Here is a 23,464-nt window from a genome sequence, read left to right as displayed (position 1 = left end):
AGTCGCAAGCACACAGTAAGCGCTTAATACCATTTAAGAAAACAACAACCCAGCATCGAACTACTCTTCTTAGTTGTTTGTCATTCTGCCATTTTGTGACTGTACAATGGAGAAAGGACAAGCAGTTCCCATCAACGCTGTACAATTCCAGGCACAAGAGCAACCCCTGCCAGGGTACCAAGGGAGAGAACCGTCCATCCGCTTACACTTTGGCTGAGGACGGAAACGATTTCAGCTGCCGCGAAGTCGAGGCTAGCGGGGACTTGTGCCGTATGGAAAGCCTATGTCCCATAACATAACAACAAGGTCATCAGCCGTGGCAACTGACAGCCACAAGACGGCAAGGCAAATTAGCTGGGACTTCGATGCGATTTTGGAGGCCTGGGAATTTCCCTGCCATTAACAGCTTCTGCTGCTTTGCAGGCTGAGAGGGCAATCAAGTCTCATGTGGAAGGTCTAACCCGATCTGCCGCAGGAGCTCAGAAGCCCTTCTTGCCGGCCCAGGGCCGGAGAAGATTACGGCTAACACCCACGTCCTGCCTCTAGCCTGGAATGCCCTCCCTCTTCAGATCCAACAGACAATTACTCTCCCTCCTTTCAAAGCCTTATTGAAGGTACATTTCCTCCAGGAGGCCTTCCCAACTAAGCCCTCCTTTCCTCTTCTCCCACCTCCTTCTGCGTGGCCCTGACTTTCCCCCTTTATTCATCCCCCCTCCCAGCCCCACAGCGCTTATGTCTATATCTGTAATTTATTTATTCCTATTAATGTCTGTCTCCACCCCCTCCCAGACTGTAAGCTCGTTGTGGGCAGAGAATGTGTCTGTTCATTGCTAAATTCATTCATTCAATCGCATTTATTGAGTGCTTACTGTGTGCAGAGCACTGTACTAAGCACTTGGGAAGTACAAGTCGGAAACATATAGAGACGGTCCCTACCCAACAACGGGCTCACAGTCTAGTCTCCCAAGCGGTTAGTACAGTGCTCTGCAAACAGTAAGCACTCAATAAATGCAACTAACTGACCGACTGACAGGACGCCCCGAAAACCACCCCTCTGCAGACATGGGCAACGCTAGCTCCGGAAATGCAGGACTGTGGCAGAACTTGGTCCCCTCGGATCCCCTGAGGCTCCAAGCTCAGCGTGGCTCAGTGGAAAGAGCCTGGGGTTTGGAGTCAGAGGTCATGGGTTCAAATCCCAGCTCCACCATCATCAATCATATTTATTGAGCGCTTACTGTGTGCAGAGCACTGTACTAAGCGCTTGGGAAGTACAAGTTGGCAACATATAGAGACAGTCCCTACTCAACAGTGGGCTCACAGTCTAAAAGGGGGAGACAGAGAACAAAACCAAACATACTAACAAGATAAAATAAACAGAATAGATATGTACAAGTAAAATAAATAGAGTAATAAATATGTACAAACATATATACATATATACAGGTGCTGTGGGGAAGGGAAGGAGGTAAGATGGGGGGATGGAGAGGGGGACAAGGGGGAGAGGGTGGGTGACTTTGGGCAAGTCACTTCACTGGGCCTCACTTCCCTCATCTGTAAAATGGGGATGAAGACTGTGAACCCCCCATGAGACAGCCTGATCACCTTGTAACCTCCCCAGCGCTTAGAACAGTGCCTTGCACATAGTAAGCGCTTAATAAATGTCATTATTATTATTATTAAAATGTCTGCCAGCCCTTCCAGGCCTTCCTGGGTCAGGCCCGCCTGCCCGGTCAGTTGGCCGGGCACTTGGGCTCAAGCTGAGGCAGGGAAGAGGACACTCCTGGCAGGATGGGTGGAGAGCAACCATGATGGGCACCCGCCCTGCACCCTTTGCTGGGTCCCCCACCCTCCGACAGCCGGCAGAGCAGTACGTCTGGCAGAGACACCGAGAGACCGAGAGCCCGAACCTGGGAGGACTGGCGGGAAGGCCTGGAGAGAGGAAGCTGGAGATGCCGTCAGGGGCAACACCTTAGGAAAAGAAAAAAGACCCTCGGGAATCAATCAATCAATCGTATTTATTGAGCGCTTACTGTGCTCAATAAATACAGCCTGAAACTAGGCCGAGCCCAAGTTCAATCAATCAATCAATCAATCGTATTTATTGAGCGCTTACTATGTGCAGAGCACTGTACTAAGCGCTTGGGAAGTACAAATTGGCATCACATAGAGACAGTCCCTACCCGATAGTGGGCTCACAGTCTAAAAGGGGGAGACAGAGAACAGAACCAAACATACCAACAAAATAAAATAAGTAGGATAGAAATGTACAAGTAAAATAAATAAATAAATAAATAAACAGAGTAATAAATATGTACAACCATATATACATATATACAGGTGCTGTGGGGAGGGGAAGGCGGTAAGGCGGGGGGATGGAGAGGGGGACGAGGGGGAGAGGAAAGAAGGGGCTCAATCTGGGAAGTTCAACCTGCAGCGAGGTGAGTTCGGTCCTCCAGTTGCCAAGGTGGAGGCGGCCAGAGCCAAAGACGGTGGCAGTGACCTGGGCCAATCAATCAATCAATTGTATTTAGTGCGCGCTTACTGTGTGCAGAGCACTGTACTAAGCGCTTGGGAAGTACAAGTTGGCAACATAGAGAGACAGTCCCTACCCACCAGTGGGCTCACAGTCTAAAAGCAAATGAAACCAGCCCAGAAAACTACTCCTCTGCCCAGGGGCAGGGGCAAGAGAAGAAGGTAGGTCTCCAGGCCCACCTTACCCTAATAACAATAATTGTGGTATTTGTTGAGCATTTACTATGTGCCATTCACTCATTCATTCAATCGTATTTATTGAGCGCTTACTATGTGCAGAGCACTGTACTAAGCGCTTGGGAAGAACAAGTCAGCAACAGATAGAGCCCAACAGAGGGCTCACAGTCTAGAAGGGGGGAGACAGACAACAAAACAAAACATGTAGACAGGTGTCAAAACCGTCAGAATAAACAGAATTATAGCTATATGCACATAATTAACAAAATAAATAGAATAGTCAATATGTACAAGTAAAATAAATACAATAATAAATCCATACAAATATATACAAGTGCTGTGGGGGTGGGGAAGGAGGTAGGGTGGGGGGGATGGGGAGGAGGAGAGGAAAAAGGGGGCTCAGTTTGGGAAGACCTCCTGGAGGAGGTGAGCTCTCAGTAGGGCTTTGAAGGGAGGAAGAGAGCTAGTTTGGCAGATGTGTGGAGGTTGGAAACACCAAGCAATTAGCCAGGATTAGAACGCAGGTTCTCCCGGACCCAGGCTCTGTCCACTAGACCACACTGCTTCTCTGCTTTCCCTGTCACTTTAGTGTCTCTTCCACTAGATTTTATTTTGTTAATATGTTTTGTTGTCTGTCTCCCCCTTTCAATCGTACTTATGGAGCGCTTACTGTGTGCAGAGCACTGGACTAAGTGCTTGGGAAGTCCATGTTGGCAACAGAGCTCAATCAATCAATCAATCAATCAATCGTATTTATTGAGCGCTTACTGTGTGCAGAGCACTGGACTAAGCGCTTGGGAAGTCCAAGTTGGCAACATCTAGAGACGGTCCCTACCCGACGGCGGGCTCACAGTCTAGAAGGGGGAGACAGACAAAAACACAAAACATATTAACAAAATAAAATAAATACGTACAAATAAAATAGAGTAATAAATACGTACAAACATATATACATATACACAGACTGTGAGCCCGCTGTTGGGCAGGGACCGTCTCTAGGTGTTGTCAACTTGTACTTCCCAAGCGCTTAGTCCAGTGCTCTGCACACAGTAAGCGCTCAATCAATCAATCAATCGTATTTACTGAGCGCTTACTGTGTGCAGAGCACTGGACTAAGCGCTTGGGAAGTCCAAGTTGGCAACATACAGAGACAGTCCCTACCCAACAGTGGGCTCACAGTCTAAAAGGGGGGGGAAACAACAAGTTGTTGCCAACTTGGACTTCCCAAGCGCTTAGTCCAGTGCTCTGCACACAGTAAGCGCTCAATAAATACGACTGATTGATTGATTGAATGAGAAAATAAATACGATTGAATGAATGAGCCCTGGCCGCTTACCTGCCGGAGCAGCTTCCACCTGGCGAGTCCCGGAGGGTCCCGGGCCTGCGGCTCCATCCCGCGGGAGGAGGCCCGCCTTCCCCTGCCAGGACCTGCCCCCCTTTCCCCTGCCAGGACCCGCGGCAGCCGCCGGGCCGCCACGCTTCCGGGTCCACGCGTCACCTCGGTAACCAGGCGGCCGCTCCGGCGGCGCCGCCCCTCGGCATTCTACTTGATGCCCTGGAGGCCATCTTGACTAAGGGCAGAGAGAAGCCGGTTGGCGGGTTCAAGAGGGCGGGAGAACCGGTCTAAGCGCACCTACGCGCCTCTAAGCCCTCGTAAGAAAAGATAAAAGCCAGATCTGAGCGCTAACGGGCTCTGAAGAGCCCTCACGGGCCATGCCCTTACTAAATATGGCGGCTGCGGCGGCTTCGATATTCGACGCTCCTTTAAGCAGCCTGCGGCGGCGGCGGCAGTGATTAACCCTTGCTCGTGGCGGCAGGTCGCGCTTCTGAACTGTGACCCAACTCCTTGCGGCCCATCGTCCTTCCTGATACCTCTCTGGGCCCGATTCGGGTCCCTACACTGTCCCGGATTGTCCGGCTCAGCAAGGATTCAGGTAATCAATCAATCAATCAATCAATCGTATTTATGGAGCGCTTACTGTGTGCAGAGCACTGGACTAAGCGCTTGGGAAGTCCAAGTTGGCAACATCTAGAGACGGCCCCTACCCAACAGTGGGCTCACAGTCTAAAAGGGGGTGACGGAGAACGAAACCAAACATACTAACAAAATAAAATAAATAGAATAGAGATGTACAAGTAAAATAAATAAATAAATAGAGTAATAAATATGTACAAACATATATACAGGTGCTGCGGGTAATCGGTTTAACCCAGGGCCACAGTCAGTCAGTGGTATTTATCTTGCGCTTACTGTGTGCAGGGCTCTGTAATAATAATAATAATAATACTAGTGGTACTCGTTAAGCGCTTACTATAATAATAATAATGGCATTTATTAAGCGCTTACTATGTGCAAAGCACTGTTCTAAGCCCAGGGGAAGTTACAAAGTGATCAGGTTGTAACTTCTCTGGGCTTCAGTTACGTTATCTGTAAAATAGGGATTAAGACCGTGAGCCCCACGTGGGACAACCTGCTTACCTTCTATCTACCCCAGTGCTTGGCACGCAGTAAGCACTTAACAAATGCCATAATTATTGTTATTACTATCTCCGTGCCTCAGTTTCTTCACTTGTAAAACGAGGTTAAAATACCTTGTTCTACCTCCCCACCCTTACACTGGAAACCCTGTGTGGAACAGGGGCTGCGTTTTATATGATCGATTATATTTTGTCTACCGCAGGGCTCGACACCTAATAAGTGATTAATAAATACCATAATTATTATCAGTGGGTTCAAGAAGGGTTCGGGTTGATTAGTGGACAAAAAGACCTACGGTAGGCTATTAGAGGGGGAAAACTGGGTTATTAAAGGGAGAATCAGGGGGTCTTGGGTGATTCATCCCTAACCATGAGTGGAGGTGTCCTGGAGGACAACCAGCACAAGGTTCCTCCAGGGTCTTTGTGCTTCTGTTAGACTCCTGGGCTGAGGTTCATGGGGGTAGGGGGCTCACACAACTGGGTGCTGGTCCCTGTTCAATCATTTCTTTTTCCTGAGCTTCCCCCGGCTTTCTGTAAGCTCACTGTAGGCAGGGAATGTGTTCGCTCATTCCGTAATATTGTACTGTCCCAAGCACTTAGTACAGTGCTCTACACATAGTAAGCACTCAGTAAATAGCTCCCCCTCGTCCCCCTCTCCATCCCCCGCATCTTACCTCCTTCCCTTCCCCACAGCACCTGTATATATGTTTGTACAGGTTTATTACTCTATTTATTTTCCTTGTACATATCTATTCTGTTTATTTTATTTTGTTAGTATGTTTGGTCTTGTTCTCTGTCTCCCCCTTTTAGACTGTGAGCCCACTGTTGGGTAGGGACTGTCTCTATATGTTGCCAACTTGGACTTCCCAAGCACTCGTCCCCCTCTTCATCCCCCACATCTTGCCTCCTTCCCTTCCCCACAGCACCTGTATATATGTATATATGTTTGTACATACTTATTACTCTATTTATTTATTTATTTTACTTGTACATATCTATTCTATTTATTTTATTTTGTTAGTATGTTTGGTTTTGTTCTCTGTCTCCCCCTTTTAGACTGTGAGCCCACTGCTGGGTAGGGACTGTCTCTATATGTTGCCAACTTGTACTTCCCAAGTGCTTAGTACAGTGCTCTGCACACAGTAAGCGCTCTATAAATACGATTGATGATGATGATGACTGTCTCTATATGTTGCCAACTTGTATTTCCCAAGCGCTTAGTACAGTGCTCTGCACACAGTAAGCGCTCAATAAATAAGATTGATTGATTGATTAAATACCATTGATTGATTTCTGGGAGGCACTTCACGGGGCATGAAGGATTGCAGTGTACATCCAACATCCTGCTCTCCTTCCCTCTCTTGTACAGTTTATTTTCATGTGAAGCAGTGCAGCCTAGGGGAAAGAGCCCGGGCCTGGGAATCAGAGGATCTGGGTTCTAATCCCAGCTCAGCCACTTGTCTGCTGTGCGACTTGGGGCAAGTCGCTTCATTTCTCTGTGCCTCTGTTACCTCATTTGTCAAGTGGGGCTTAAGACTGTGAGCCCCAAGTGGGATATGAACTGTATCCAATCTGATGATAATAATAATAATGGCATTTATTAAGCGCTTACTATGTGCAAAGCACTGTTCTAAGCACTGGGGAGGTTACAAGGTGATCAGGTTGTCCCACATGGGGCTTACAGTCTTAATTCCCATTTTACAGATGAGGTAACTGAGGCACAGAGAAGTTAACTGACTTGCCCAAAGTCACACAGTTGACAATTGGTGGAGCCGGAACTGATTAGCTTTTATCTACCCCAGCACTTAGTACAATGCCTGGCACAGAGGAAGCCCTTAACAAAGACCATTGAAATAGAAAAGAGAAACCTTATATTGGTTCACTTTTTTTTCCCCCTAAAGCATTTTCACCCCAGTTATTTTATGCTTGCAACGTCCCTGAGGTAAGGAGAGCACATCCAGTCATAGTGCAGGTGTTAATTATGGGGTTCAGCTAGAAGGCGATGACAGAATTAGGAGCATTCTTCTGGCAGCATGCATCCGTCTGGGTGCAGAACAGCTGCGTCAAAATAGTTGCGCTCAGGCATGCCAGGTTGGTCCCGGAATGAGAACTAATGAGTTAATGAGCAAAAGAGTTTTCCCTAGCCTGGGGCCCTGCAAGAGTGGAACTGTGCATTCTAGGGGAGCTATCCCTGTGTTACAGATGAGGAAACGGGAGGCACTGCAAGGTTGAGCGGCTTGCCGTCAAGCTGGTGTCAGAGCTGGGATTTGGATCCGATTCCCCCGACCCTAAGCCCATGCCCTTCCCAGAAGCCCATACTGCCACCTGTTAACCGGTGTCAGCTCTCTGAAATGCCATTTGGGGGAATTTGACCTAAAAGATGAATTGTGTAATTCTGGAACCCCCATTTTTTTTTTCCTCCAAAGCAGGTCTTTTCCCCTCAGTAATCCAGTTAATCAACGCAATCCTCCACTTTCCTTTTTCTGGGGAGGCAGCACCTCAGTAGGGACCTGTTTTAGGGAATGAATGTTGTCATTTTACTGTCATTTGTTGAGCACCTTCTGTGTGCAGAACCTCTACTCAAATCAATCAAGCAATCAATCGTATTTATTGAGCGCTTTCTGTGTGCAGAGCACTGTACTAAGCGCTTGGGAAGTACAAGCTGGCAACATATAGAGACAGTCCCTACCCAACAGTGGGCTTACAGTCTAAAAGCAAATCTTGGTATCATTCAGTCCCTATAGAAGACTTTAGCCTGGGGGTCATTAGGTCCTGGGTTCAAATCCTGGCTCTGTTGCTTGTCTGCTGTATGCCTTGGGCAAGTCACTTCACTTCTCTGTGCCTCAGTTACCTCATCTGTAAAATGGGATTAAGACTGTGAGCCAACTTGATTACCTTGTATGCATTCATAGCCCTTAGATCTTGGCACATAGTGCTTATACTATTAGTAAATCCAAGGGATCAGGTCACCATTTCTCCTGGCCGGTCTCTACACTTGGCCCAGCTTGCCCAGGCATACAGCAGCTCCTGACATGGCCAGGTAGTTTCAGCCTCCCCAGGTGGCTGGGACGGTCCATTAAGTAGCTGCAAGAAATACTCAGGCATGCAGCTAGCTCTCTTCCTCCCTTCAAGGCCCTACAGAGAGCTCACCTCCTCCGGGAGGCCTTCCCAGACTGAGTCCCTTCCTTCCTCTCCCCCTCGTCCCCCCTCCATCCCCCCCATCTTATCTCCTTCCCTTCCCCACAGCACCTGTATATATGTATATATGTTTGTACATATTTATTACTCTATTTATTTATTTATTTTACTTGTACATATCTATTCTATTTATTTTATTTTGTTAGTATGTTTGGTTTTGTTCTCCGTCTCCCCCTTTTAGACTGTGAGCTCACTGTTGGGTAGGGACTGTCTCTATATGTTGCCAATTCGTACTTCCCAAGCGCTTAGTACAGTGCTCTGCACACAGTAAGCACTGAATAAATACGATTGATGATGATGATGATCTTAGGTTGGAGTCAGGCGATTGTCTGTAACATATCATTTTGGTTTGGCAGGTTTCACCGGGGCATCCCAGGGATCTCTGGGATACCGAGCCACCAAGGAGCTGTCCCCCCTTGCCCGAGATGGAAAGTTGGACTCTAGCATTTCCTTTTCCACCAGTGAGCCAGTCCGCTCAAGGCCGTTCCCCGAACAGTCACTGAATATCTCCCCTGATGCCCCCAGGAAGACAGTTGGTTCATGGTCTCTGAGGAACGGAGAAATTGGGCCTGGCATTTTGGAATCCCGGAGTGGAGATAGAAGACGGTAGAGCGGCCAGTAGCCATGCACCAGAGAGCCAGGCTCATCCTCCGGGCGCTGCGAGTGAACTCCTGGCAGTTTGGGAAGGGCCTCCAGGGGCAAGAACTGTGGCACCCCGGCCGGCTGCCGGCAGCCGGCAGCCAGGCGGCATGGGGGCCGAGAGTGGGAGGAACTCCCGGGGCCTGGGGTCAGCCCCACAGATGCCCAAGGCCACCACCGGCAAGAAGTGCCCCGAGCCGAAGCTTCTCCTCCTTTGAGGTGAGAGTTGTTTGAGTGATGGTCAGTTGTCGGGAAGCTCAGTGGGGGAGAAGTGTCTGCACCCGGCAGGCCCTCAGTAAATACTACTAATTATTAGTAATACTAAAGGCAAGAGTCTTGGGCTTCCTCTCCTGCAAGTGTGGACCACGGGACCATATGGTACGCCTAAATGTTGTCCCTGGGAATGAAAGGAACTGCAGCCCTCTGGCCGGAAGGGTCTCCTCTAGGTTCTCAGTTTGCCTTTTCACACACAAGACTTTTGCCGCCGTAGGGTGAACTGGGGGGTGGGGGTTCCAAAAGGGCTGTCAGTGTCGCTGCCGCCACCACCCCTGAACATTGGCTTGGGGCCTCAGGCCTGAGCTCTCGGCAGCAAGGGGTTTGGGCTCGTGCCCAACAATGGGGCGAATCGGTGCCGCCGACTGTCGCCCCAGGATCACCTGCAGACCGAGCGACGGAACGTGGAGTCCCTGTCGCTGGGGAACGTGGAGGTGCTGCAGGCTTTCAGGAGAAAAATCGAAGAGACGCACGACAAGTTCTCCTGCAGTCTGGATGGCCCAGAGGTCAGTGGGAAAGACCCAGCTTCACACTCCTCCTCTCAGCAGAGCATTCTGCCCTATAGGCCCCGTGGAAAAACAATAATAATAATCAAAATAATGGTGTTCATTAAGCAGGTACTATGGGCCAAGCACTGATACAAGCTAATCAGGTTGGACACATTCCCTGTCCCTGGGAGGCTCACAGTTTTCATCCCCATTTTCCAGAAGAGGTAACTGAGGCCCAGAGAAGTGAAGTGACTTGTCCAAGGTCACAGCAAAGTGGCGGAGCTGGGATTAGAACCCAGGTCCTTCTGACTCCCAGGCTTGTGCTCCATCCACTAGGCCACGTTGCTTCCTATTGCGTTGTTAGGCTCCTGTGGGTGCTGCTAGCTGCCCGCCCCCACCAGCCAGCCCAGGAGGAGTCCTGCAGCAGGGGAAGATGAGATGAGTCCAGAGAGGAGGGGCCTCCAGACCAGCACCAAAACTCCTCTGCTGAAGCTTCTCCGGGTCGGTGTCGACTGTCGGCACGCCACCCTGGCTCGTGCGGGGGTGTTCGAGCTGTTCGGGATCATTTGCGGCCCCTCGCTTGGCATCGGTGTTGCCGTCGAGTCGTTTGCCTGACTCCCGGGCCCCAGCCTCGAGTGAGCAACATCGGCAAGCCCTCCTGGCCCAGTGGGGTCGGGAGAAACCCTGCTGCTTTCCCCAACTTGCTCGGGGTGTCGGTGCCAAGGGCTTAGAGAGCAGAGTGAGGGGCAGCCACCTTGTTGGGCTCTGAGGCACCCTCTCTATCCATTTCCCACCACCGCCATCTCCGGCACAGGCGAAGGGTTTGGTGATTTTAGGGGAAGCGGGGAGTTCAGTCAATCAGTACTGCCTACTGAGCGCTTACTGTGAGCCGAGCACTGTACGAAGCACTTGGGAAAGCACAAGATAATAGAGCGGTAGACACAATCTCTGCAGAGTCACAGTCTACACAGGAGGCAGACATTAAATTAGAGATAGGGGAAATAGATGCGTCTCCTGGGTTTCGGGAGCCTTCACCTCCCTCTGGCACCCAGGATGGGTGGATAGCATGTCCCGGGCAGCCCAGGACCTTCTGGGTGTGGCCGAGACTGGCCTGTTCTCTCCCTTGCAGTCGCACCCTCTAGCTCTGGCTTTGTAAGACATTTAAGGGCTCTCCCTGTCCCGTTTTCTGCTCTCAGATTAGATTTGGCGATTTTGTGTACTACGAAGAAGATGGCTGCGTACTGCGCTTCAAGCCCGGAGATGGTAAGCTCTCTTTAGCCCCTCTTTCACATCCTGTTGCTCGGTTTCTGGTTTCGTCTGCATCCCGGGGTGCAAGATGTGCTTGAGTAGCCACTCTTTGCCGGGCCGGGGTTCACTGCAGCCTAAGCTGGCCCCGACGAAGGAAGTCCTGAATGCCCCACTGCAAAAGCTCTTTGAACATCGAGGCTCTGCTCCCTGGGTGGGCCCAAGTTCTACTAGTGCGTGTGGCGTTGCCATGAGCCGTTTGGTGATGCCGTATGGCGCAGGCCCGCTTCCTCCAACCCGACCCAGCTGCCACACATCGCCCCGGGGCCAACCCTTTCCTAGCCCCAGGACCCGACCGTGCAGATCCCACAGCCCAGGGTGGGGACTAGTCTCGCTTCCTCTGAGACACAGAGCGTTCATTGCTCTTTTAAACAACTCTAAAGTCGCCTCCTTTTGGAGGGAGGCTCTGGGGCCGAGCAGAGCCCATTAGGAATCGGTGACGCTAGCGTTCCGTTTCCCCATTTCTCCGCCTCGTGTGTCTCTTGGTGGCCTAGCGGATGGAGATGTGGAAGTTTTGCTGCACCCTGAAGATCTGTCCCCTCGGCCCGCCTTGGTTCAGCGCATCAGGATTTCCCAACAGGGGAGCTACCTCGCCGCCAGTCTGAAGATCTTGGACTCAGAAGAGTCTGCGTGCGTCATCGTGAGGCTCGGCCAGCACCCGGCAGTGGAGGACTTGATCCCCGGGGTGTCCAGCTTTGGTGAGCAGTCCACAGCTTCCCCCCGTGCCCCTCTTCCAGAGTGGGGGCCACTGACACTGCCCCATTTGTTCAGTTGTATTTACTGAGCACTTACTGTGTGCAAAACATTGAACTAAGCGCTTGAGACATATTCCTTGCAAGGGCGAGGGCCTAGGTGTCCTTCTGGGGGCCGGTGGCCTGAGGCAATCAGTCCATCTTCTCTGTTTCAGTCTTCATCTCCTAAACACTTAGGTACCCATTCTACCACCACCTCCCACCCCCCACCCCCAGCACTCATGCCCCTGTCTTGAAACTCTGGCTCGTCACTACCTGTAATTTATTTTAGTGTCTGTCTCCCCTGTTAAATTTTAAGCTCCTTGATGACAGGAATCATGTTTACTAATTCTATTGTACTTTACCACTCAGCCAATTAATGGTATTAAGTGCTTCCTGTGTGCAGAGCAGTGTACTAAGTGTTTGGGAGCATACAGTATATCAGGGTTGGTAGAGATGTTCCAAGGAGCTCGCAGTCTAGTCGGCCAAGTGTCTGGGCACAGTGCTCTGCACAGAGGAAGTGCTCAGTAGCTACTGCTGATTGATCTCCGGCCTCTCCAGTCGGTGCACGGTGGGCTGGCTGGAAAATGCCGTTCTGTGATTTTAACGAACAACTCCATAATGGGTCTGAGCAGGCAGGCGCCAGCATACGTGCAGGAGAATGCTGGCCACCCATCAGTCAGTGGAATTGATTGAGCGCCAGCTGTGTGCCGAGCACTGTGTGAAGCGCTTCGGAGAGTGCAGTAGAATTGGTAGACGTGATCCCTGCCTTTGGGGAACATAGACTCAAGCGGGGTGATCAAACTGAAGTAAATGACAGAGGGGAGGAAGGAGAGAATGGCAAGATGATTGAGGGCTTGCTTTGATAGGACAGAGTAAGTCGATGTGTAGAGAAGGCTGGAAACCCTAACGCAAGTCCTGAGTTCACACATCTTCCTTGGGCAACTATTTGCCGTCTGGTCTTCCTCCAGAGTGGGCGTCAGATGATGTCTTGTTCCACACCCATCAGAGGGGCCTGCGGTGCCATGATGTGTTCCGTAGCAGCTTTGGAAGCCGGAAGCGTTCCGAGCCCGTTTTCAGGGAGCAGGACCCCAGGTACCATGTGAAGCTGAGGAGCGGGAAAATGGGGAGGGTTTTCCCTGCACTCCGGGAGCGCCTGTGAACTCATACACAGTTGGCGTGGAGTTTTCCTCCAGCCCTCGTGTAGTGCTGGGCTCCGGCGAGGAAGGCTGGTTTCAGGGGTAGCGAAAATCCCCTTTTCTTTCTCTGTGTGGGTCCCGGGTTTCTTTGGTTCATGCCCAGAGGCCTCCTGGTAGCAAGCTGGACCCAACATACAGCCTCCTGCGCTTTGCCAGGGAGATGTGGATTTGAGTGGAAACCTGTAATGGGCCGCACTGTTGGCTTTACCAGCCGCTTTTTTGAGGCAGCCTGGCATACATCCGTGACAGGGAGCAGGCTGCTGATTTCCGCTCTCTCTTGGCCGAGGTCAAGTCGTCCCTCAGCAGGGAGCATCAGTTTCCGTGCAGTGTGGACACGTGGGTTTCACTTTTTCACCTACATTGTTGTCTTTGATGTTGGGGCCATTCCCTCTGCGGGAGGTGATCGAGCCCAATGCTCAGGGCTTCCCCAGAGAAGCCAGGCTCTAGCAGGCGAGATTCTCAGCTCGAACTGAACACCGAGCCGGCGATGTGGCCACCTGGCTCCCGGTCCTTGATCCCCTCTTCTCCAGTCCTCCCCACTGACTGGTTTGGCTTCAGACACTGTAGACCCGGCCCGAGCCCGTGCAAAATGATGGAGTGAGCACGTGGTGGGTCAGGGACTCATCCCAGGCAATCTGGCGGGGGCTTAAGACTCAAGACCATCCAGGAGGCCGGTATTCATCCCCTCCCATCTCTCCCCCTTCATCTCCTTCCCAGCCCTGTGGCCAGACCGGGAAAGAGGGCATAGCGGGGGCGGGGCGGTGTTCTCTGCGGCATCACTAGCATCTCTGCCGCCGTCGTGGGCCAGAGTTTGGGGATGCCAGCTGAGGGTTGTGCGTGTGGAGAAATCAAGACTTTCCCTCTCCCATCTACTGTTCCCAGATTCTTTGTGGACTTGTACCGCACCAAAGACCGGCGCTTCATCACTGTGAACAGTAACAGCAAGACCGCATCTGAAGTGTGGTTTGTAGACTGTCGCCAGCCCTGGGGCCCGCCCGTCCTTGTCCAGAAGCGACTTCCAGGAGTCCTCTACCATGTTGAGCACAGTAGCGATGAGTTGTACATTGTCACAACGTACGGCGAGCCTGCAGAGTACAAGGTATTCCGTGATCGATCGAGCAAGAGTTTGGCCGTGAAGGATAAGAACAAGGCACAGGGAAGAGGTCGGGTTAAGGGAGTGAAGGACACAAGGTGAAATGTGGCAGGGATGGGGGTGAGGAGAAGTGACAGGGAGAGAACTGATCGAATGCCTTAAAGCCTGTAGTTAGGAGTTTCTGTCTGAAACTCCTTGTGGGCAGTGAGTGCTCAGTAAATATCATTGATTGATTAATGTGGAGAAGAATGGGAAACCACTGGAAATTTTCAAGGCGTAAGGAGGCGTGCGACAAGCAATATTTTAGAAAAATGATCTGGGCAACAGAGTGAAGTCAGGGTAGGAGAGGGGAGAAACTGGAAGCAAGGAGGTATGTGAGGAGGCTGATACAGCAATCGAGTCGGGAAATGACAGTGGGATAGTATGTTGGGTAGAAAGAGAAAGGCAGGCCCTGGAAATGTAGAGGAGAAAGAGCTAACAGATTTGGTGACAGACTGAATATGGGGGCTGAAAGAGGAGGGAGGAACAATGCCAAAATCGGGGGCTTTAGAGACGGGGAAGATGGTGGAGTTGTTACCAGTGATGGGAAAGTTAAGAGGTGTAAAGGCTGTGGGAGGGATGATCGGGAGTTCAGTTTTGGACCGGTTTAGATGGTAGTGGGATATCATACAGATGTGCTGGAGGAGATGTGAGATGGAGGAGACGGAGAAAGGTCGGGGCTAGCGAGGTGGATTTGGGAAATGTACATGAAGGCGTGATGGTTGGACCCACAAGAACGGATGAGCTCCCCAAGGGAGTGAGTGTTTGTTGAGAAGAGACAGGCTTCTGGAACTGAACTCTGAACCTGAACCTTGACGGTCAGGAACAGCTGGAGAAAAGGCTGAGAAGGAGTAGCCAGAGGGGTAGGAGGAGAATCAGGAGAGGATTAGAGAAGCAGCATGGCCTAGTGGACAGAGCACGGGCCAGAGAGTCAGAAGGCCCTGGATTGTAATCCCAGCTCCGTGACTTGTCTGCTGTGTAATCTCGGGCCGTCACTTCACTTCTCTGGGCCTCAGTTACCTCATCTGGGGAATGGGGATTAAGAGTGTGAGCCCCATGTGGGACAGAGACTGTCCAACCTGATTAACTTATATCCACCCTAGTGCTTAGAACGGTGCTTGGTACATAGTAAGCGCTTAACAAGAACCATAATAATTATTATTAATATTGTCTCATGCTTCTATTGCAATCTCCCATGTGCCCAGTTAACACAGTACATTGCATTCAGTGGGGCCTTAGTAAATTCATTCATTTATTCATTCATTCAGCCGTATTTATTGAGCGCTTACTGCGTGCAGAGCACTGTACTAAGTGCTTGGGAAGTACAGGTTGGCAACATATAGAGACGGTCCCGACCCAACAGTAGGTTCACAGTCTTCATCTCGATTTTGAGTTCATGCAAACCCTCCCCTCTAGGGCCAGAGTTCACCTGCTCACCTATATTGTTTCCAACAGGAGTCCCGGACGCCCTCCTCAATGGGAAGAGAGGGCAGGGGGTGCCACACCGTGCTTGACCAGTGCCATTTTTAATCAGTTTCTCAGAATCCATTTCCTCTGAGTGTCTGTCATCACCCCGCCCGAGGCCACGAGCCGCTGCAGGACTCCGGGGGCCGAGGGCATCCCTTCTCGACCCTTTCCTCTTCACAGCTAATGAAGACACCCGTGGCTTTTTGTGGCGTGGAGAACTGGCAGCTTGTTCACACCACGAAAGGGAAGACCAAGCTAGTTGACCTGGAGATGTTCGAGGATCACTGCATCCTGTTCCTGAAGCACCGCAGTCAGTTCTTCCTCAACGTGGTCTCCCTCAGGGAACGGTCGGTGCGGTCGGTTACGGTATGAACCCGCCTTTGTTCTAGGGACGCCACTTACTTGAGCCCCACGTCGTCTGTCTCTCCCTCTTCCCCTCCCCTCCCCCATTTGAACTGAGGAAGCAGGAAAACGTTTGACTTTCAGAGCTGTTGGACACGGTGCTTGGCATTTGCCTGGCTCCTCCCCCGGGAGTCGACAGCAGTGGGATCTAAGGCTAATAAGTCTAAACTGTTCTCTGGGATCTCAGCCGCTGACGCACTGTGGGATCACGATTGGGGGCAGCTGGGCAGGGCCGTCCTCAGAAACATCCAAGTACTCGTCCTCACGGTGCTCACGCACCGCTGCCCGTTCCCATCGCCGCTTCCGGGGCTCTGCTCAATCAATCAATCAATCAATCGTATTTATTGAGCGCTTACTATGTGCAGAGCACTGTACTAAGCGCTTGGGAAGTACAAATTGGCAACACATAGAGACAGTCCCTACCCAACAGTGGGCTCACAGTCTAAAAGGGGGAGACAGAGAACAGAACCAAACATACCAACAAAATAAAATAAATAAATAAATAAATAAATAAAATAGGATAGAAATGTACAAGTAAAATAAATAAATAAATAAATAAATAAATAGAGTAATAAATATGTACAACCATATATACATATATATGCTCTCTGAGGTAGACACGGAATCTGCAAGCGCAGTGACTGGGCTTCCTCCGCCAATTCCTCCGGGGGTGGTCGGCTGCATCCTCGAACCCGCCACGGTGTGCCAAGCTAGAAATCGACCCTTGTTTGGAACCAGGAACCTCAGGCGGAGGAACCCCCCTGCCCAGGACTCGATCCGCCGTGGGCCGATGTTGGGGGGCGGCAGGTGGCCAATCGGGGGCAGCTTCTCTTCCCTGTCCAAGTTCCAGGAGCCTCTCCATTAGCCGGTCGCTGGTATTTCCTGAACACCTACTGAGCGCTGCTCTGTGGCTTCCTCCCATCAATGTCAGTTTCCCCCGCTAGACTGACACTGAGGCACAGAAGTGAAGTGACTTGCTTCACTTCAGATTGTTGAGGGCAGGGATCACGTCCACCTGCCTTTACACTCCCAAGTACTGAGTACAGTGCACACAGTGAGCGCTCCGTATGGCACTACTTCAAGGAGTACGCTCTCAATAAATACCATTTATAAAGCACCTTGAGGGCAGGGATTGTGTCTGCCAACTCCTTTGTATGGTACTGTCCCAAGCACTTAGTACAGTGCTCTGCACGCAATAAGTACTCAAGAAATCCCATTGACTGATTGATACAGACTGGGAGTAACGGGAAGAACAAGGAAACTGCAGGAAGCTGAGGATGAAATAGCTTCTAGACTTCTTCTAGACTGTGAGCCCGTTGTGAGGTAGGGACTGTCCCTGTATGTTGCCGAATTGTACTTTCCAAGCACTTAGTACAGTGCTCTGTACACAGTAAGTACGATTCAATAGGTACGATTGAGTGAATGATGAAATAGGTGGATGTATTAAGCAATGGGAACCAACAGGCAGGAGGAAAAGGGGAATAAAATGTGTTTGGGGGTATTGAGGTTGACTGTTCTTGTTTTGAGGCATCAGGACCGTTAAGGAAGTGGCTAGAGCATGTGCCTAGGAGTCAGAAGGACCTGGGTTCTAATCCCAGTTCCACCACATGTCTATTGTGTGACCGTGGGCAAGTCACTTCACTTCTGTGCCTCCGTAACCTACTCTGTAAAATGGGGATAATAGTACTTCTGTTATTTTTAAGCACTTACTATGTGCCAAGCACTGTTCTAAGCATTAGGGTAGATACAGGGTAATCAGGTTGTCCCACGTAGGGCTCACTTTTAATCTCCATTTTACAGATGAGGTAACTGAGGAACAGAGAAATTAACTAGCTTGCCCAAGGTCACACAGCAGACAAGTGGCGGGGCTGGGATTAGAACCTACATCCTCTAATCCGCTGCTTCTAGAGAAGCAGTGTGGCTCAGTGGAAAGAGCACGGGCTTTGGAGTCAGAGGTCAGGGGTTCAAATCCCAGCTCTGCCAGTTGTCAGCTGTGTGACTTTGGGCAAGGCACTTGACTTCTCTGGGCCTCAGTTACCTCATCTGTAAAATGGGGATTAAGACTGTGAGCCCCCCCGTGGGACAGCCTGATCACCTTGTAACCTCCCCAGCGCTTAGAACAGTGCTTTGCACATAGTAAGCGCTTAATAAATGCCATCATTGTCATCCTCTGACTTCCCAAGCCCGTGCTCTTTCCACTAAGCCACGCTGCTTCTCTAAGATCGTGAATCCCTTGAGGGACATGGACCAACTCTAACCTGATTAGCTCGTATCTATTCCAGCATTTAGTACAGTGCCCGGTACATAGTAAGCACTTCACAAATACCATTTAAGAAGAAAATGATGAAAGGCCGTCGGCACGGAGGGGTGGGAGGGAGGGAGCAGGGCCGCCAGCTCAAGGTCCGTGTGCCTCTCCACAGCTCCCGGCCTGGGCCTGCGCCTGCCACCTGGACCCTCAGCCAGAGCCCGGTGGCCACGTCTGTGCCTTCCAGCTGTCTTCTCCAGTGCAGCCCCCTCGGCGCTTTCTCTACGGGCTGCTCGAAGGCCGCCTCTGGGAGCAAGGGGCACCTGGGGAGCCAGGCGCCGGCCGCTGCTGCATGGGGCGATTTGAGGCAAAGAGCAAGGTAAAGTTTCCCCCTGCCCCAACCTCCGCCTCCTTCATTCTTCCTCCCCAGAGGGGAAATGGGCACAGGCTTGCGGCTCTACGGCACTTCCTCTAGAGGTTCACCCCATCTTCCCCTCGTCCCGCCCTCCATCCCCCCCATCTTACCTCCTTCCCTTCCCCACAGCACCTGTATATATGTATATATGTTTGTACATATTTATTACTCTATTTATTTTACTTGTACATATTTATTTTATTTTGTTAGTATGTTTGGTTTTGTTCTCTGTCTCCCCCTTTTAGACTGTGAGCCCACTGTTGGGTAGGGACTGTCTCTATATGTTGCCAACTTGTACTTCCCAAGCGCTCAGTACAGTGCTCTGCACACAGCATGCGCTCAATAAATACAATTGATGATGATGATGATGATCTGCCACCTTGGCGGACACCAGCTCTTTGCGACCTGGCACGTGGGGCATGGGAAGGGAGCCTGGGGCTGTTGCTCCGAGGAATTTGGAGTGGTTCTTGGCTGACACCCCCCCAGGCTGTAAGCTCGCTGTGGGCAGAGAATGTCTCTGCTTTATTGTTATATTGTACTCTCCCAAGCGCTTAATACAGTGCTCTGCACATAGTAAGTGCTCAATAAATACGATTGACTGACCAATCCCAGGAAAGGAACTGAGAAGCCAAATTTGCGTTCACTCTACTTCTGTTGAGTACTAAAATTGTGTGAGCCATCCTGAGGGTCCAGAAGCAGAATGTTCACCAGCTGTGGTTTATCCAAGACGTTCAGTGCTACTCGAGGGCTGCTGTGTGATTACGGGCACTTCTCTGGGGCTAAGTTCCCACAACTGCAAAATGAGGATTCAATACTTGTTCTCCCTCCTACTTAGACTGAGAGCCCCACGTGGGACCTGGTGATCTCATATCTACCTCAGCGCTTAATACAGTGCTTGGCTCATAAGTAAGCGCTTAAATACCACAATCACGATTATCGTGGCTGGTTTGGTGACAGCACGGGGCAGAGGCCCAGTGGACGAGGGTTGGGTGGGCTCGGCTGCAGGGGGCTGTGAAAATCTGGCAGTCGAGGGTTGTGAGGGTCTGGGTGCCACCCGGGAATTTTGAATCACCCGCTGTAATTAAACCGGCCTTCACTTCCAGGACGGAACGCTGGTGCCGGTGACCGTTCTTCATAAAGCAGACGCCGAGGACCTGCGGAGGATGCCTCTTCTCATCCATGTGTATGGAGCTTACGGAACAGACTTGGACATGAGCTTTAAGGCCGAAAAGCTGATGTTAGTGGAGGATGGGTGGATATTAGCATATTGCCACGTTAGGTAAGTCATGGGGGGGACGGAGGGAAGGGGCGGAGCTCGAGAGTGAGGGAAACCAAGCAGAAACTAGGGGACTCCCCTCTGTCAAAAGAGTCTTTGAGTCCCCCGAGCTTCCCTGAGACGGCCTCAAGTTCCAGAAGTGAATTCCGAGCTGGAACTGTTGGACTCTGAGCCACGAGGAGCCTGAAACTCTGCTCCTCTTACCCAGAGTCCCATCTCTCAAGCTGCCCAGGTCCTCGTCCGTGCCATTTTTGTCATTCGTGTGTTTTTGTTATGTCATCCTTCCTCCTTTGTCTATTGCCCATCCCCTCTCCTATCCCTTATCCTTGGCTCGCGAGCCTTGGAGGGGTCAAGGACTGGATCGATTTCTCACGTGGGTATTTTTCCCCAGTGCTTAGTACAGTGTTCTGCATAAAGTAAGCCCTTAGTAAATACCGTGGTGACTTCTGCTCTGATCAGCATGAGGACGGACCAGCACCAACCAGGTTCCGGCCCCCTGCAAGGGCCATCCGTGATCTCGAGTGAGAGAAATGCCGCGTTGTGTTGCCTTAGATGCCCACTTCTCCCTGTGGGTTCCTTGAGCCTTGGGCTGGCAGAGGTGGAGGGTGGTGACACACTGCTCTACTTGGGCTCACCCCTCTGGCTGCAGGGGCGGCGGGGAGCTGGGACTCGGCTGGCACCGAGATGGCCGCCTACAGAACAAGCTCAACGGCCTGGCCGACCTGGAGGCTTGCATCGCGCTGCTGCATGAGCGAGGAATGGCGGAGCCACGGAGAACCGCGCTCGCGGCCTCCAGCGCCGGCGGCCTGCTGGCCGGAGCTCTGTGCAACACCAGTCCCCAGCTGCTCCGGGCCGTGGCTCTGCACGTGAGTCGCCGCGGAGGGGCTGGGCTGCGGGCCGGTCCCCTCGGGGGGTTCTGGGAGAAGGGGCCGGGTCCCGTGCCAAGAGCTCGGCAGTAGCGGCGAGGCCGGCTCACCCCCGGCCCCCGCCCGCTGAGTCAGTCTGCTGTCAGGGTGGAACCTGAGGCAGATTGCTTGGGTCAGGCAGGGCCAGCTGACCGTTCCCAGGGTAACCTCTGGCTGGCAGTGGGCCCAGAGGCCCCGGGTGTGAAGGTGTGACCCTTGAGAGGGCTAAGCACCCTCTGAGACCTCGGGACTCCTCCCTCATTGGGACAGGATCCAGGGAGCACCCTTCGCTCTTGTAGGCACCGTTCCTGGACCTCGTGAACACCATGCTGGACCCGCGGCTCCCACTCACGGTCGAGGAGCGGGAGGAGTGGGGAGATCCCTTGGCCGGGGGAAACTGCCTGGACTACCTGAAGAGCTACTGCCCCTACCACAACATTAAGCCCCAGGTACGCGGGGTGGTCATGTGACCCGCCTTCGCTGCCACGCGAGTGGTGTAGCCCAGGGGACTGACCGGCGTCCATCACACGCACCGCGGGTTTCACCCTCCCCTTCTCGGGCCGGGGCAAGCTGCCTGATGCCGCTCTCCACCGGTGTTGCGTGGGGTGCAAGGGCATGACCCCTTCCATTGGCGAATCGCTCCCCTCTCCTGGCCGCCTTTGCTCCCCCAGCGTTACCCATCGGTCAGAATCACGGCCTATGAGAACGACCAGCGGATCCCCCTGGAGGGGTTGCTCAGATACACTCAGAGCCTCAGAGCAGCCATCCGGGCTCACGGCCGAGACAGCGCCTTGGGAGGTACGTGTTCGCTCACTCGTGGCCCCAGGTGGGTCACGGGGCTGGGTTAATCTGTCTCCCTGACCCACCCTGGGCCCAGCCACCCTGTCATCTCTCGGGCTAGAATTCATAACGGGCCTCTCGGGGCATGCCACGGGAGCTCCCACCAGGGACGGCTCACCTGCTTGACCACTTGTTACTCGCCCCATATCGGGGGCGGTCCTGCAGCCGGGGGCCCGCTCCCCATGCCCCGGGCACATCTGGGTCCCTCTAAGCCGGCATTCCCACCCCAGCAGGCAATCCGGAGCCTACCGTGATCCTGGCTGTGCGGGCACAGGGGAGCCACTGCAGCAGTGCCTGGGATGACACACTGAACGAGGTAAGGGGAAAGGGGAAGAGCCCGCCTCCCACCCCCAGGGCCAGAGGGAAGGCACCTCTTTCCCCACCTGTTGGAATAGGAGTGGAGCAGGTGCCCAGAGCAGTGTCCGCACCCTCCGATATCAAATGTTCTCTCTCAGGTTGCAGCCCAGCTGGGTTTTCTGTACCAGGAGCTGGGCCTGCGGCCACCTCCGCCCACTCCGTGCTGACGAGGCAAAAGGAAGCACCGTGGGCTCAGAAAGGCCGGGGTGGAGCCCACCCCTGGGAGTCTCGTCGACCCAGTGGGAGATGCAGAACCAGGCGAGGAAGCCTTTAAAAAGCCCAGTGGCCTCTCCCCCATCTCCCACATTCACATCCCTCCCGGCCCGTGGCAGGTCCGCTGGGGTTGGAGAGATGGGACCGGGCTGGAGCAGCCTCTCGTCCTCTCCTCCGGGCAGAAGCAGTGCCTGTGACTAGGGAGAGTAGGAGCAGCCGTGCGCAGAGCCCAAAACATCTGGGCCATGCTGCAGGGCCCAGGCTGGCTTGCATTTTTATTTAAAACAAGTGTCACCTTGTTTTATACCAATCACAACTTCCAGCATGGATCCAACCCGGAAAGGCCTAGCCCCGCTAATGAATTCATCCTAGCCAAGCCTGAGTTCTGCCAGGCCTGTGCGCAGGAGGCTGCCACGAGCCTGGAGCGCGGTACCCGCCTCTGGCTTAACAGAAGTTGTACAGGAGATCGAAGGCGCTGGAGTAGCACGCTTTGTCAGAAATGAAGCAGCGATCTTTGAAGGCCACCTCTTTGTGAAGAGGAACCTTCATTTTGTACTCGAGGATCAATCCTTCACCTGTTTCCACGTCGATGACAGCCGTGTCCACCTCCTGGCGCCCACGACCGAGGTTCGTGCCCAGCCGGATGCTGGCCTTGGCGGGGACCCCCGAAATGTGGCTCCGCAGATCCAACCGGGCTGGCCCTCCCACATTGAGCACCATGGTGAGCACTCTGTCCAGGCCGTCCAGCTCGCGACTGTAGACCACCAGGTTCTGGTCACTCCAGATGGAACACAGCCAACCTCGGCTCAGCCGCAGCTCGCCGGCCCGTAGGGCGCCTAGTTCCCGGTACAGCTTCAGCGTCGAGCCGGGCTGCTTCGACTGCACCTGAAAAACACGAGGCACAGTGGGATTGGGGCCAGAACCCTTCCGCCCTCTGAAACCAGCAGGCTTTCGCCGGTAGCCCCAAGCTGCGCTTTCCGAGGCAGCCGAAGGCCCTGGGCCGGAGCTGGGGACAGGGCAAGACTCTCCCACCTCCTCTGCCCCTCGCGGATGGTGGAGCGGGGCGATAAGCCACCAACCTGGGCTCCGCCTCCCACCAGGGCAGCAGCTACCCACGAGCCCTTCTGCAGCCCAAGGACCGGCTGCGTCTTCACCCCGACCTGCCAGAAACATCTCCACCCCCTGACCTGCC

At 52.7% G+C, this 23,464-nt stretch overlaps 3 protein-coding genes across 5 annotated transcripts in view; 1 reads left to right on the top strand and 2 right to left on the bottom strand.

Moving 5' to 3' along the window:
• The window catches only part of CAMKMT (calmodulin-lysine N-methyltransferase), a 232,210-nt gene extending 228,089 nt beyond the window's left edge, over positions 1–4,121 (bottom strand). For both annotated transcript variants that reach the window (XM_038751551.1, XM_038751550.1), the window contains exon 1: positions 4,046–4,121. In XM_038751551.1, coding sequence (XP_038607479.1) covers positions 4,046–4,102 — 57 coding nt within the window. In that variant the 5' untranslated portion in view covers positions 4,103–4,121. The remainder of the gene's footprint in view (positions 1–4,045) is intronic.
• Positions 4,122–4,581: 460 nt separating this feature from the next.
• Positions 4,582–22,517, top strand: PREPL (prolyl endopeptidase like). Of its 2 annotated transcripts, none has more exons than XM_038751472.1 (15): positions 4,582–4,643; positions 8,742–9,243; positions 9,675–9,803; positions 10,982–11,048; positions 11,585–11,788; positions 12,793–12,916; positions 13,903–14,119; positions 15,800–15,985; positions 18,442–18,645; positions 19,785–19,960; positions 20,607–20,823; positions 21,162–21,311; positions 21,534–21,660; positions 21,936–22,018; positions 22,158–22,517. In XM_038751472.1, exons 2-15 carry the CDS (start codon positions 9,010–9,012, stop codon positions 22,224–22,226), a joined length of 2,187 nt encoding a protein of 728 aa, XP_038607400.1. In that variant the 5' UTR covers positions 4,582–4,643; positions 8,742–9,009; the 3' UTR covers positions 22,227–22,517. The 2 variants fall into 2 exon arrangements, with proteins under 2 accessions (XP_038607400.1, XP_038607399.1); XM_038751471.1 differs by having other exon boundaries at positions 21,933–22,018.
• Positions 22,492–23,464, bottom strand: part of SLC3A1 (solute carrier family 3 member 1) — a 16,066-nt gene continuing 15,093 nt past the window's right edge. Inside the window, exon 10 of the mRNA XM_038751473.1 lies at positions 22,492–23,157. Within this exon, the coding sequence (XP_038607401.1) occupies positions 22,717–23,157 (441 nt within the window). The 3' untranslated portion in view covers positions 22,492–22,716. The remainder of the gene's footprint in view (positions 23,158–23,464) is intronic.

Source organism: Tachyglossus aculeatus, chromosome 9 (assembly GCF_015852505.1).
Source record: "Tachyglossus aculeatus isolate mTacAcu1 chromosome 9, mTacAcu1.pri, whole genome shotgun sequence".
In the NCBI taxonomy this organism is placed as follows: domain Eukaryota; kingdom Metazoa; phylum Chordata; class Mammalia; order Monotremata; family Tachyglossidae; genus Tachyglossus; species Tachyglossus aculeatus.
Note: the sequence above shows the minus strand (reverse complement) of the source record. Positions and strands in the feature narration are given on the sequence as shown.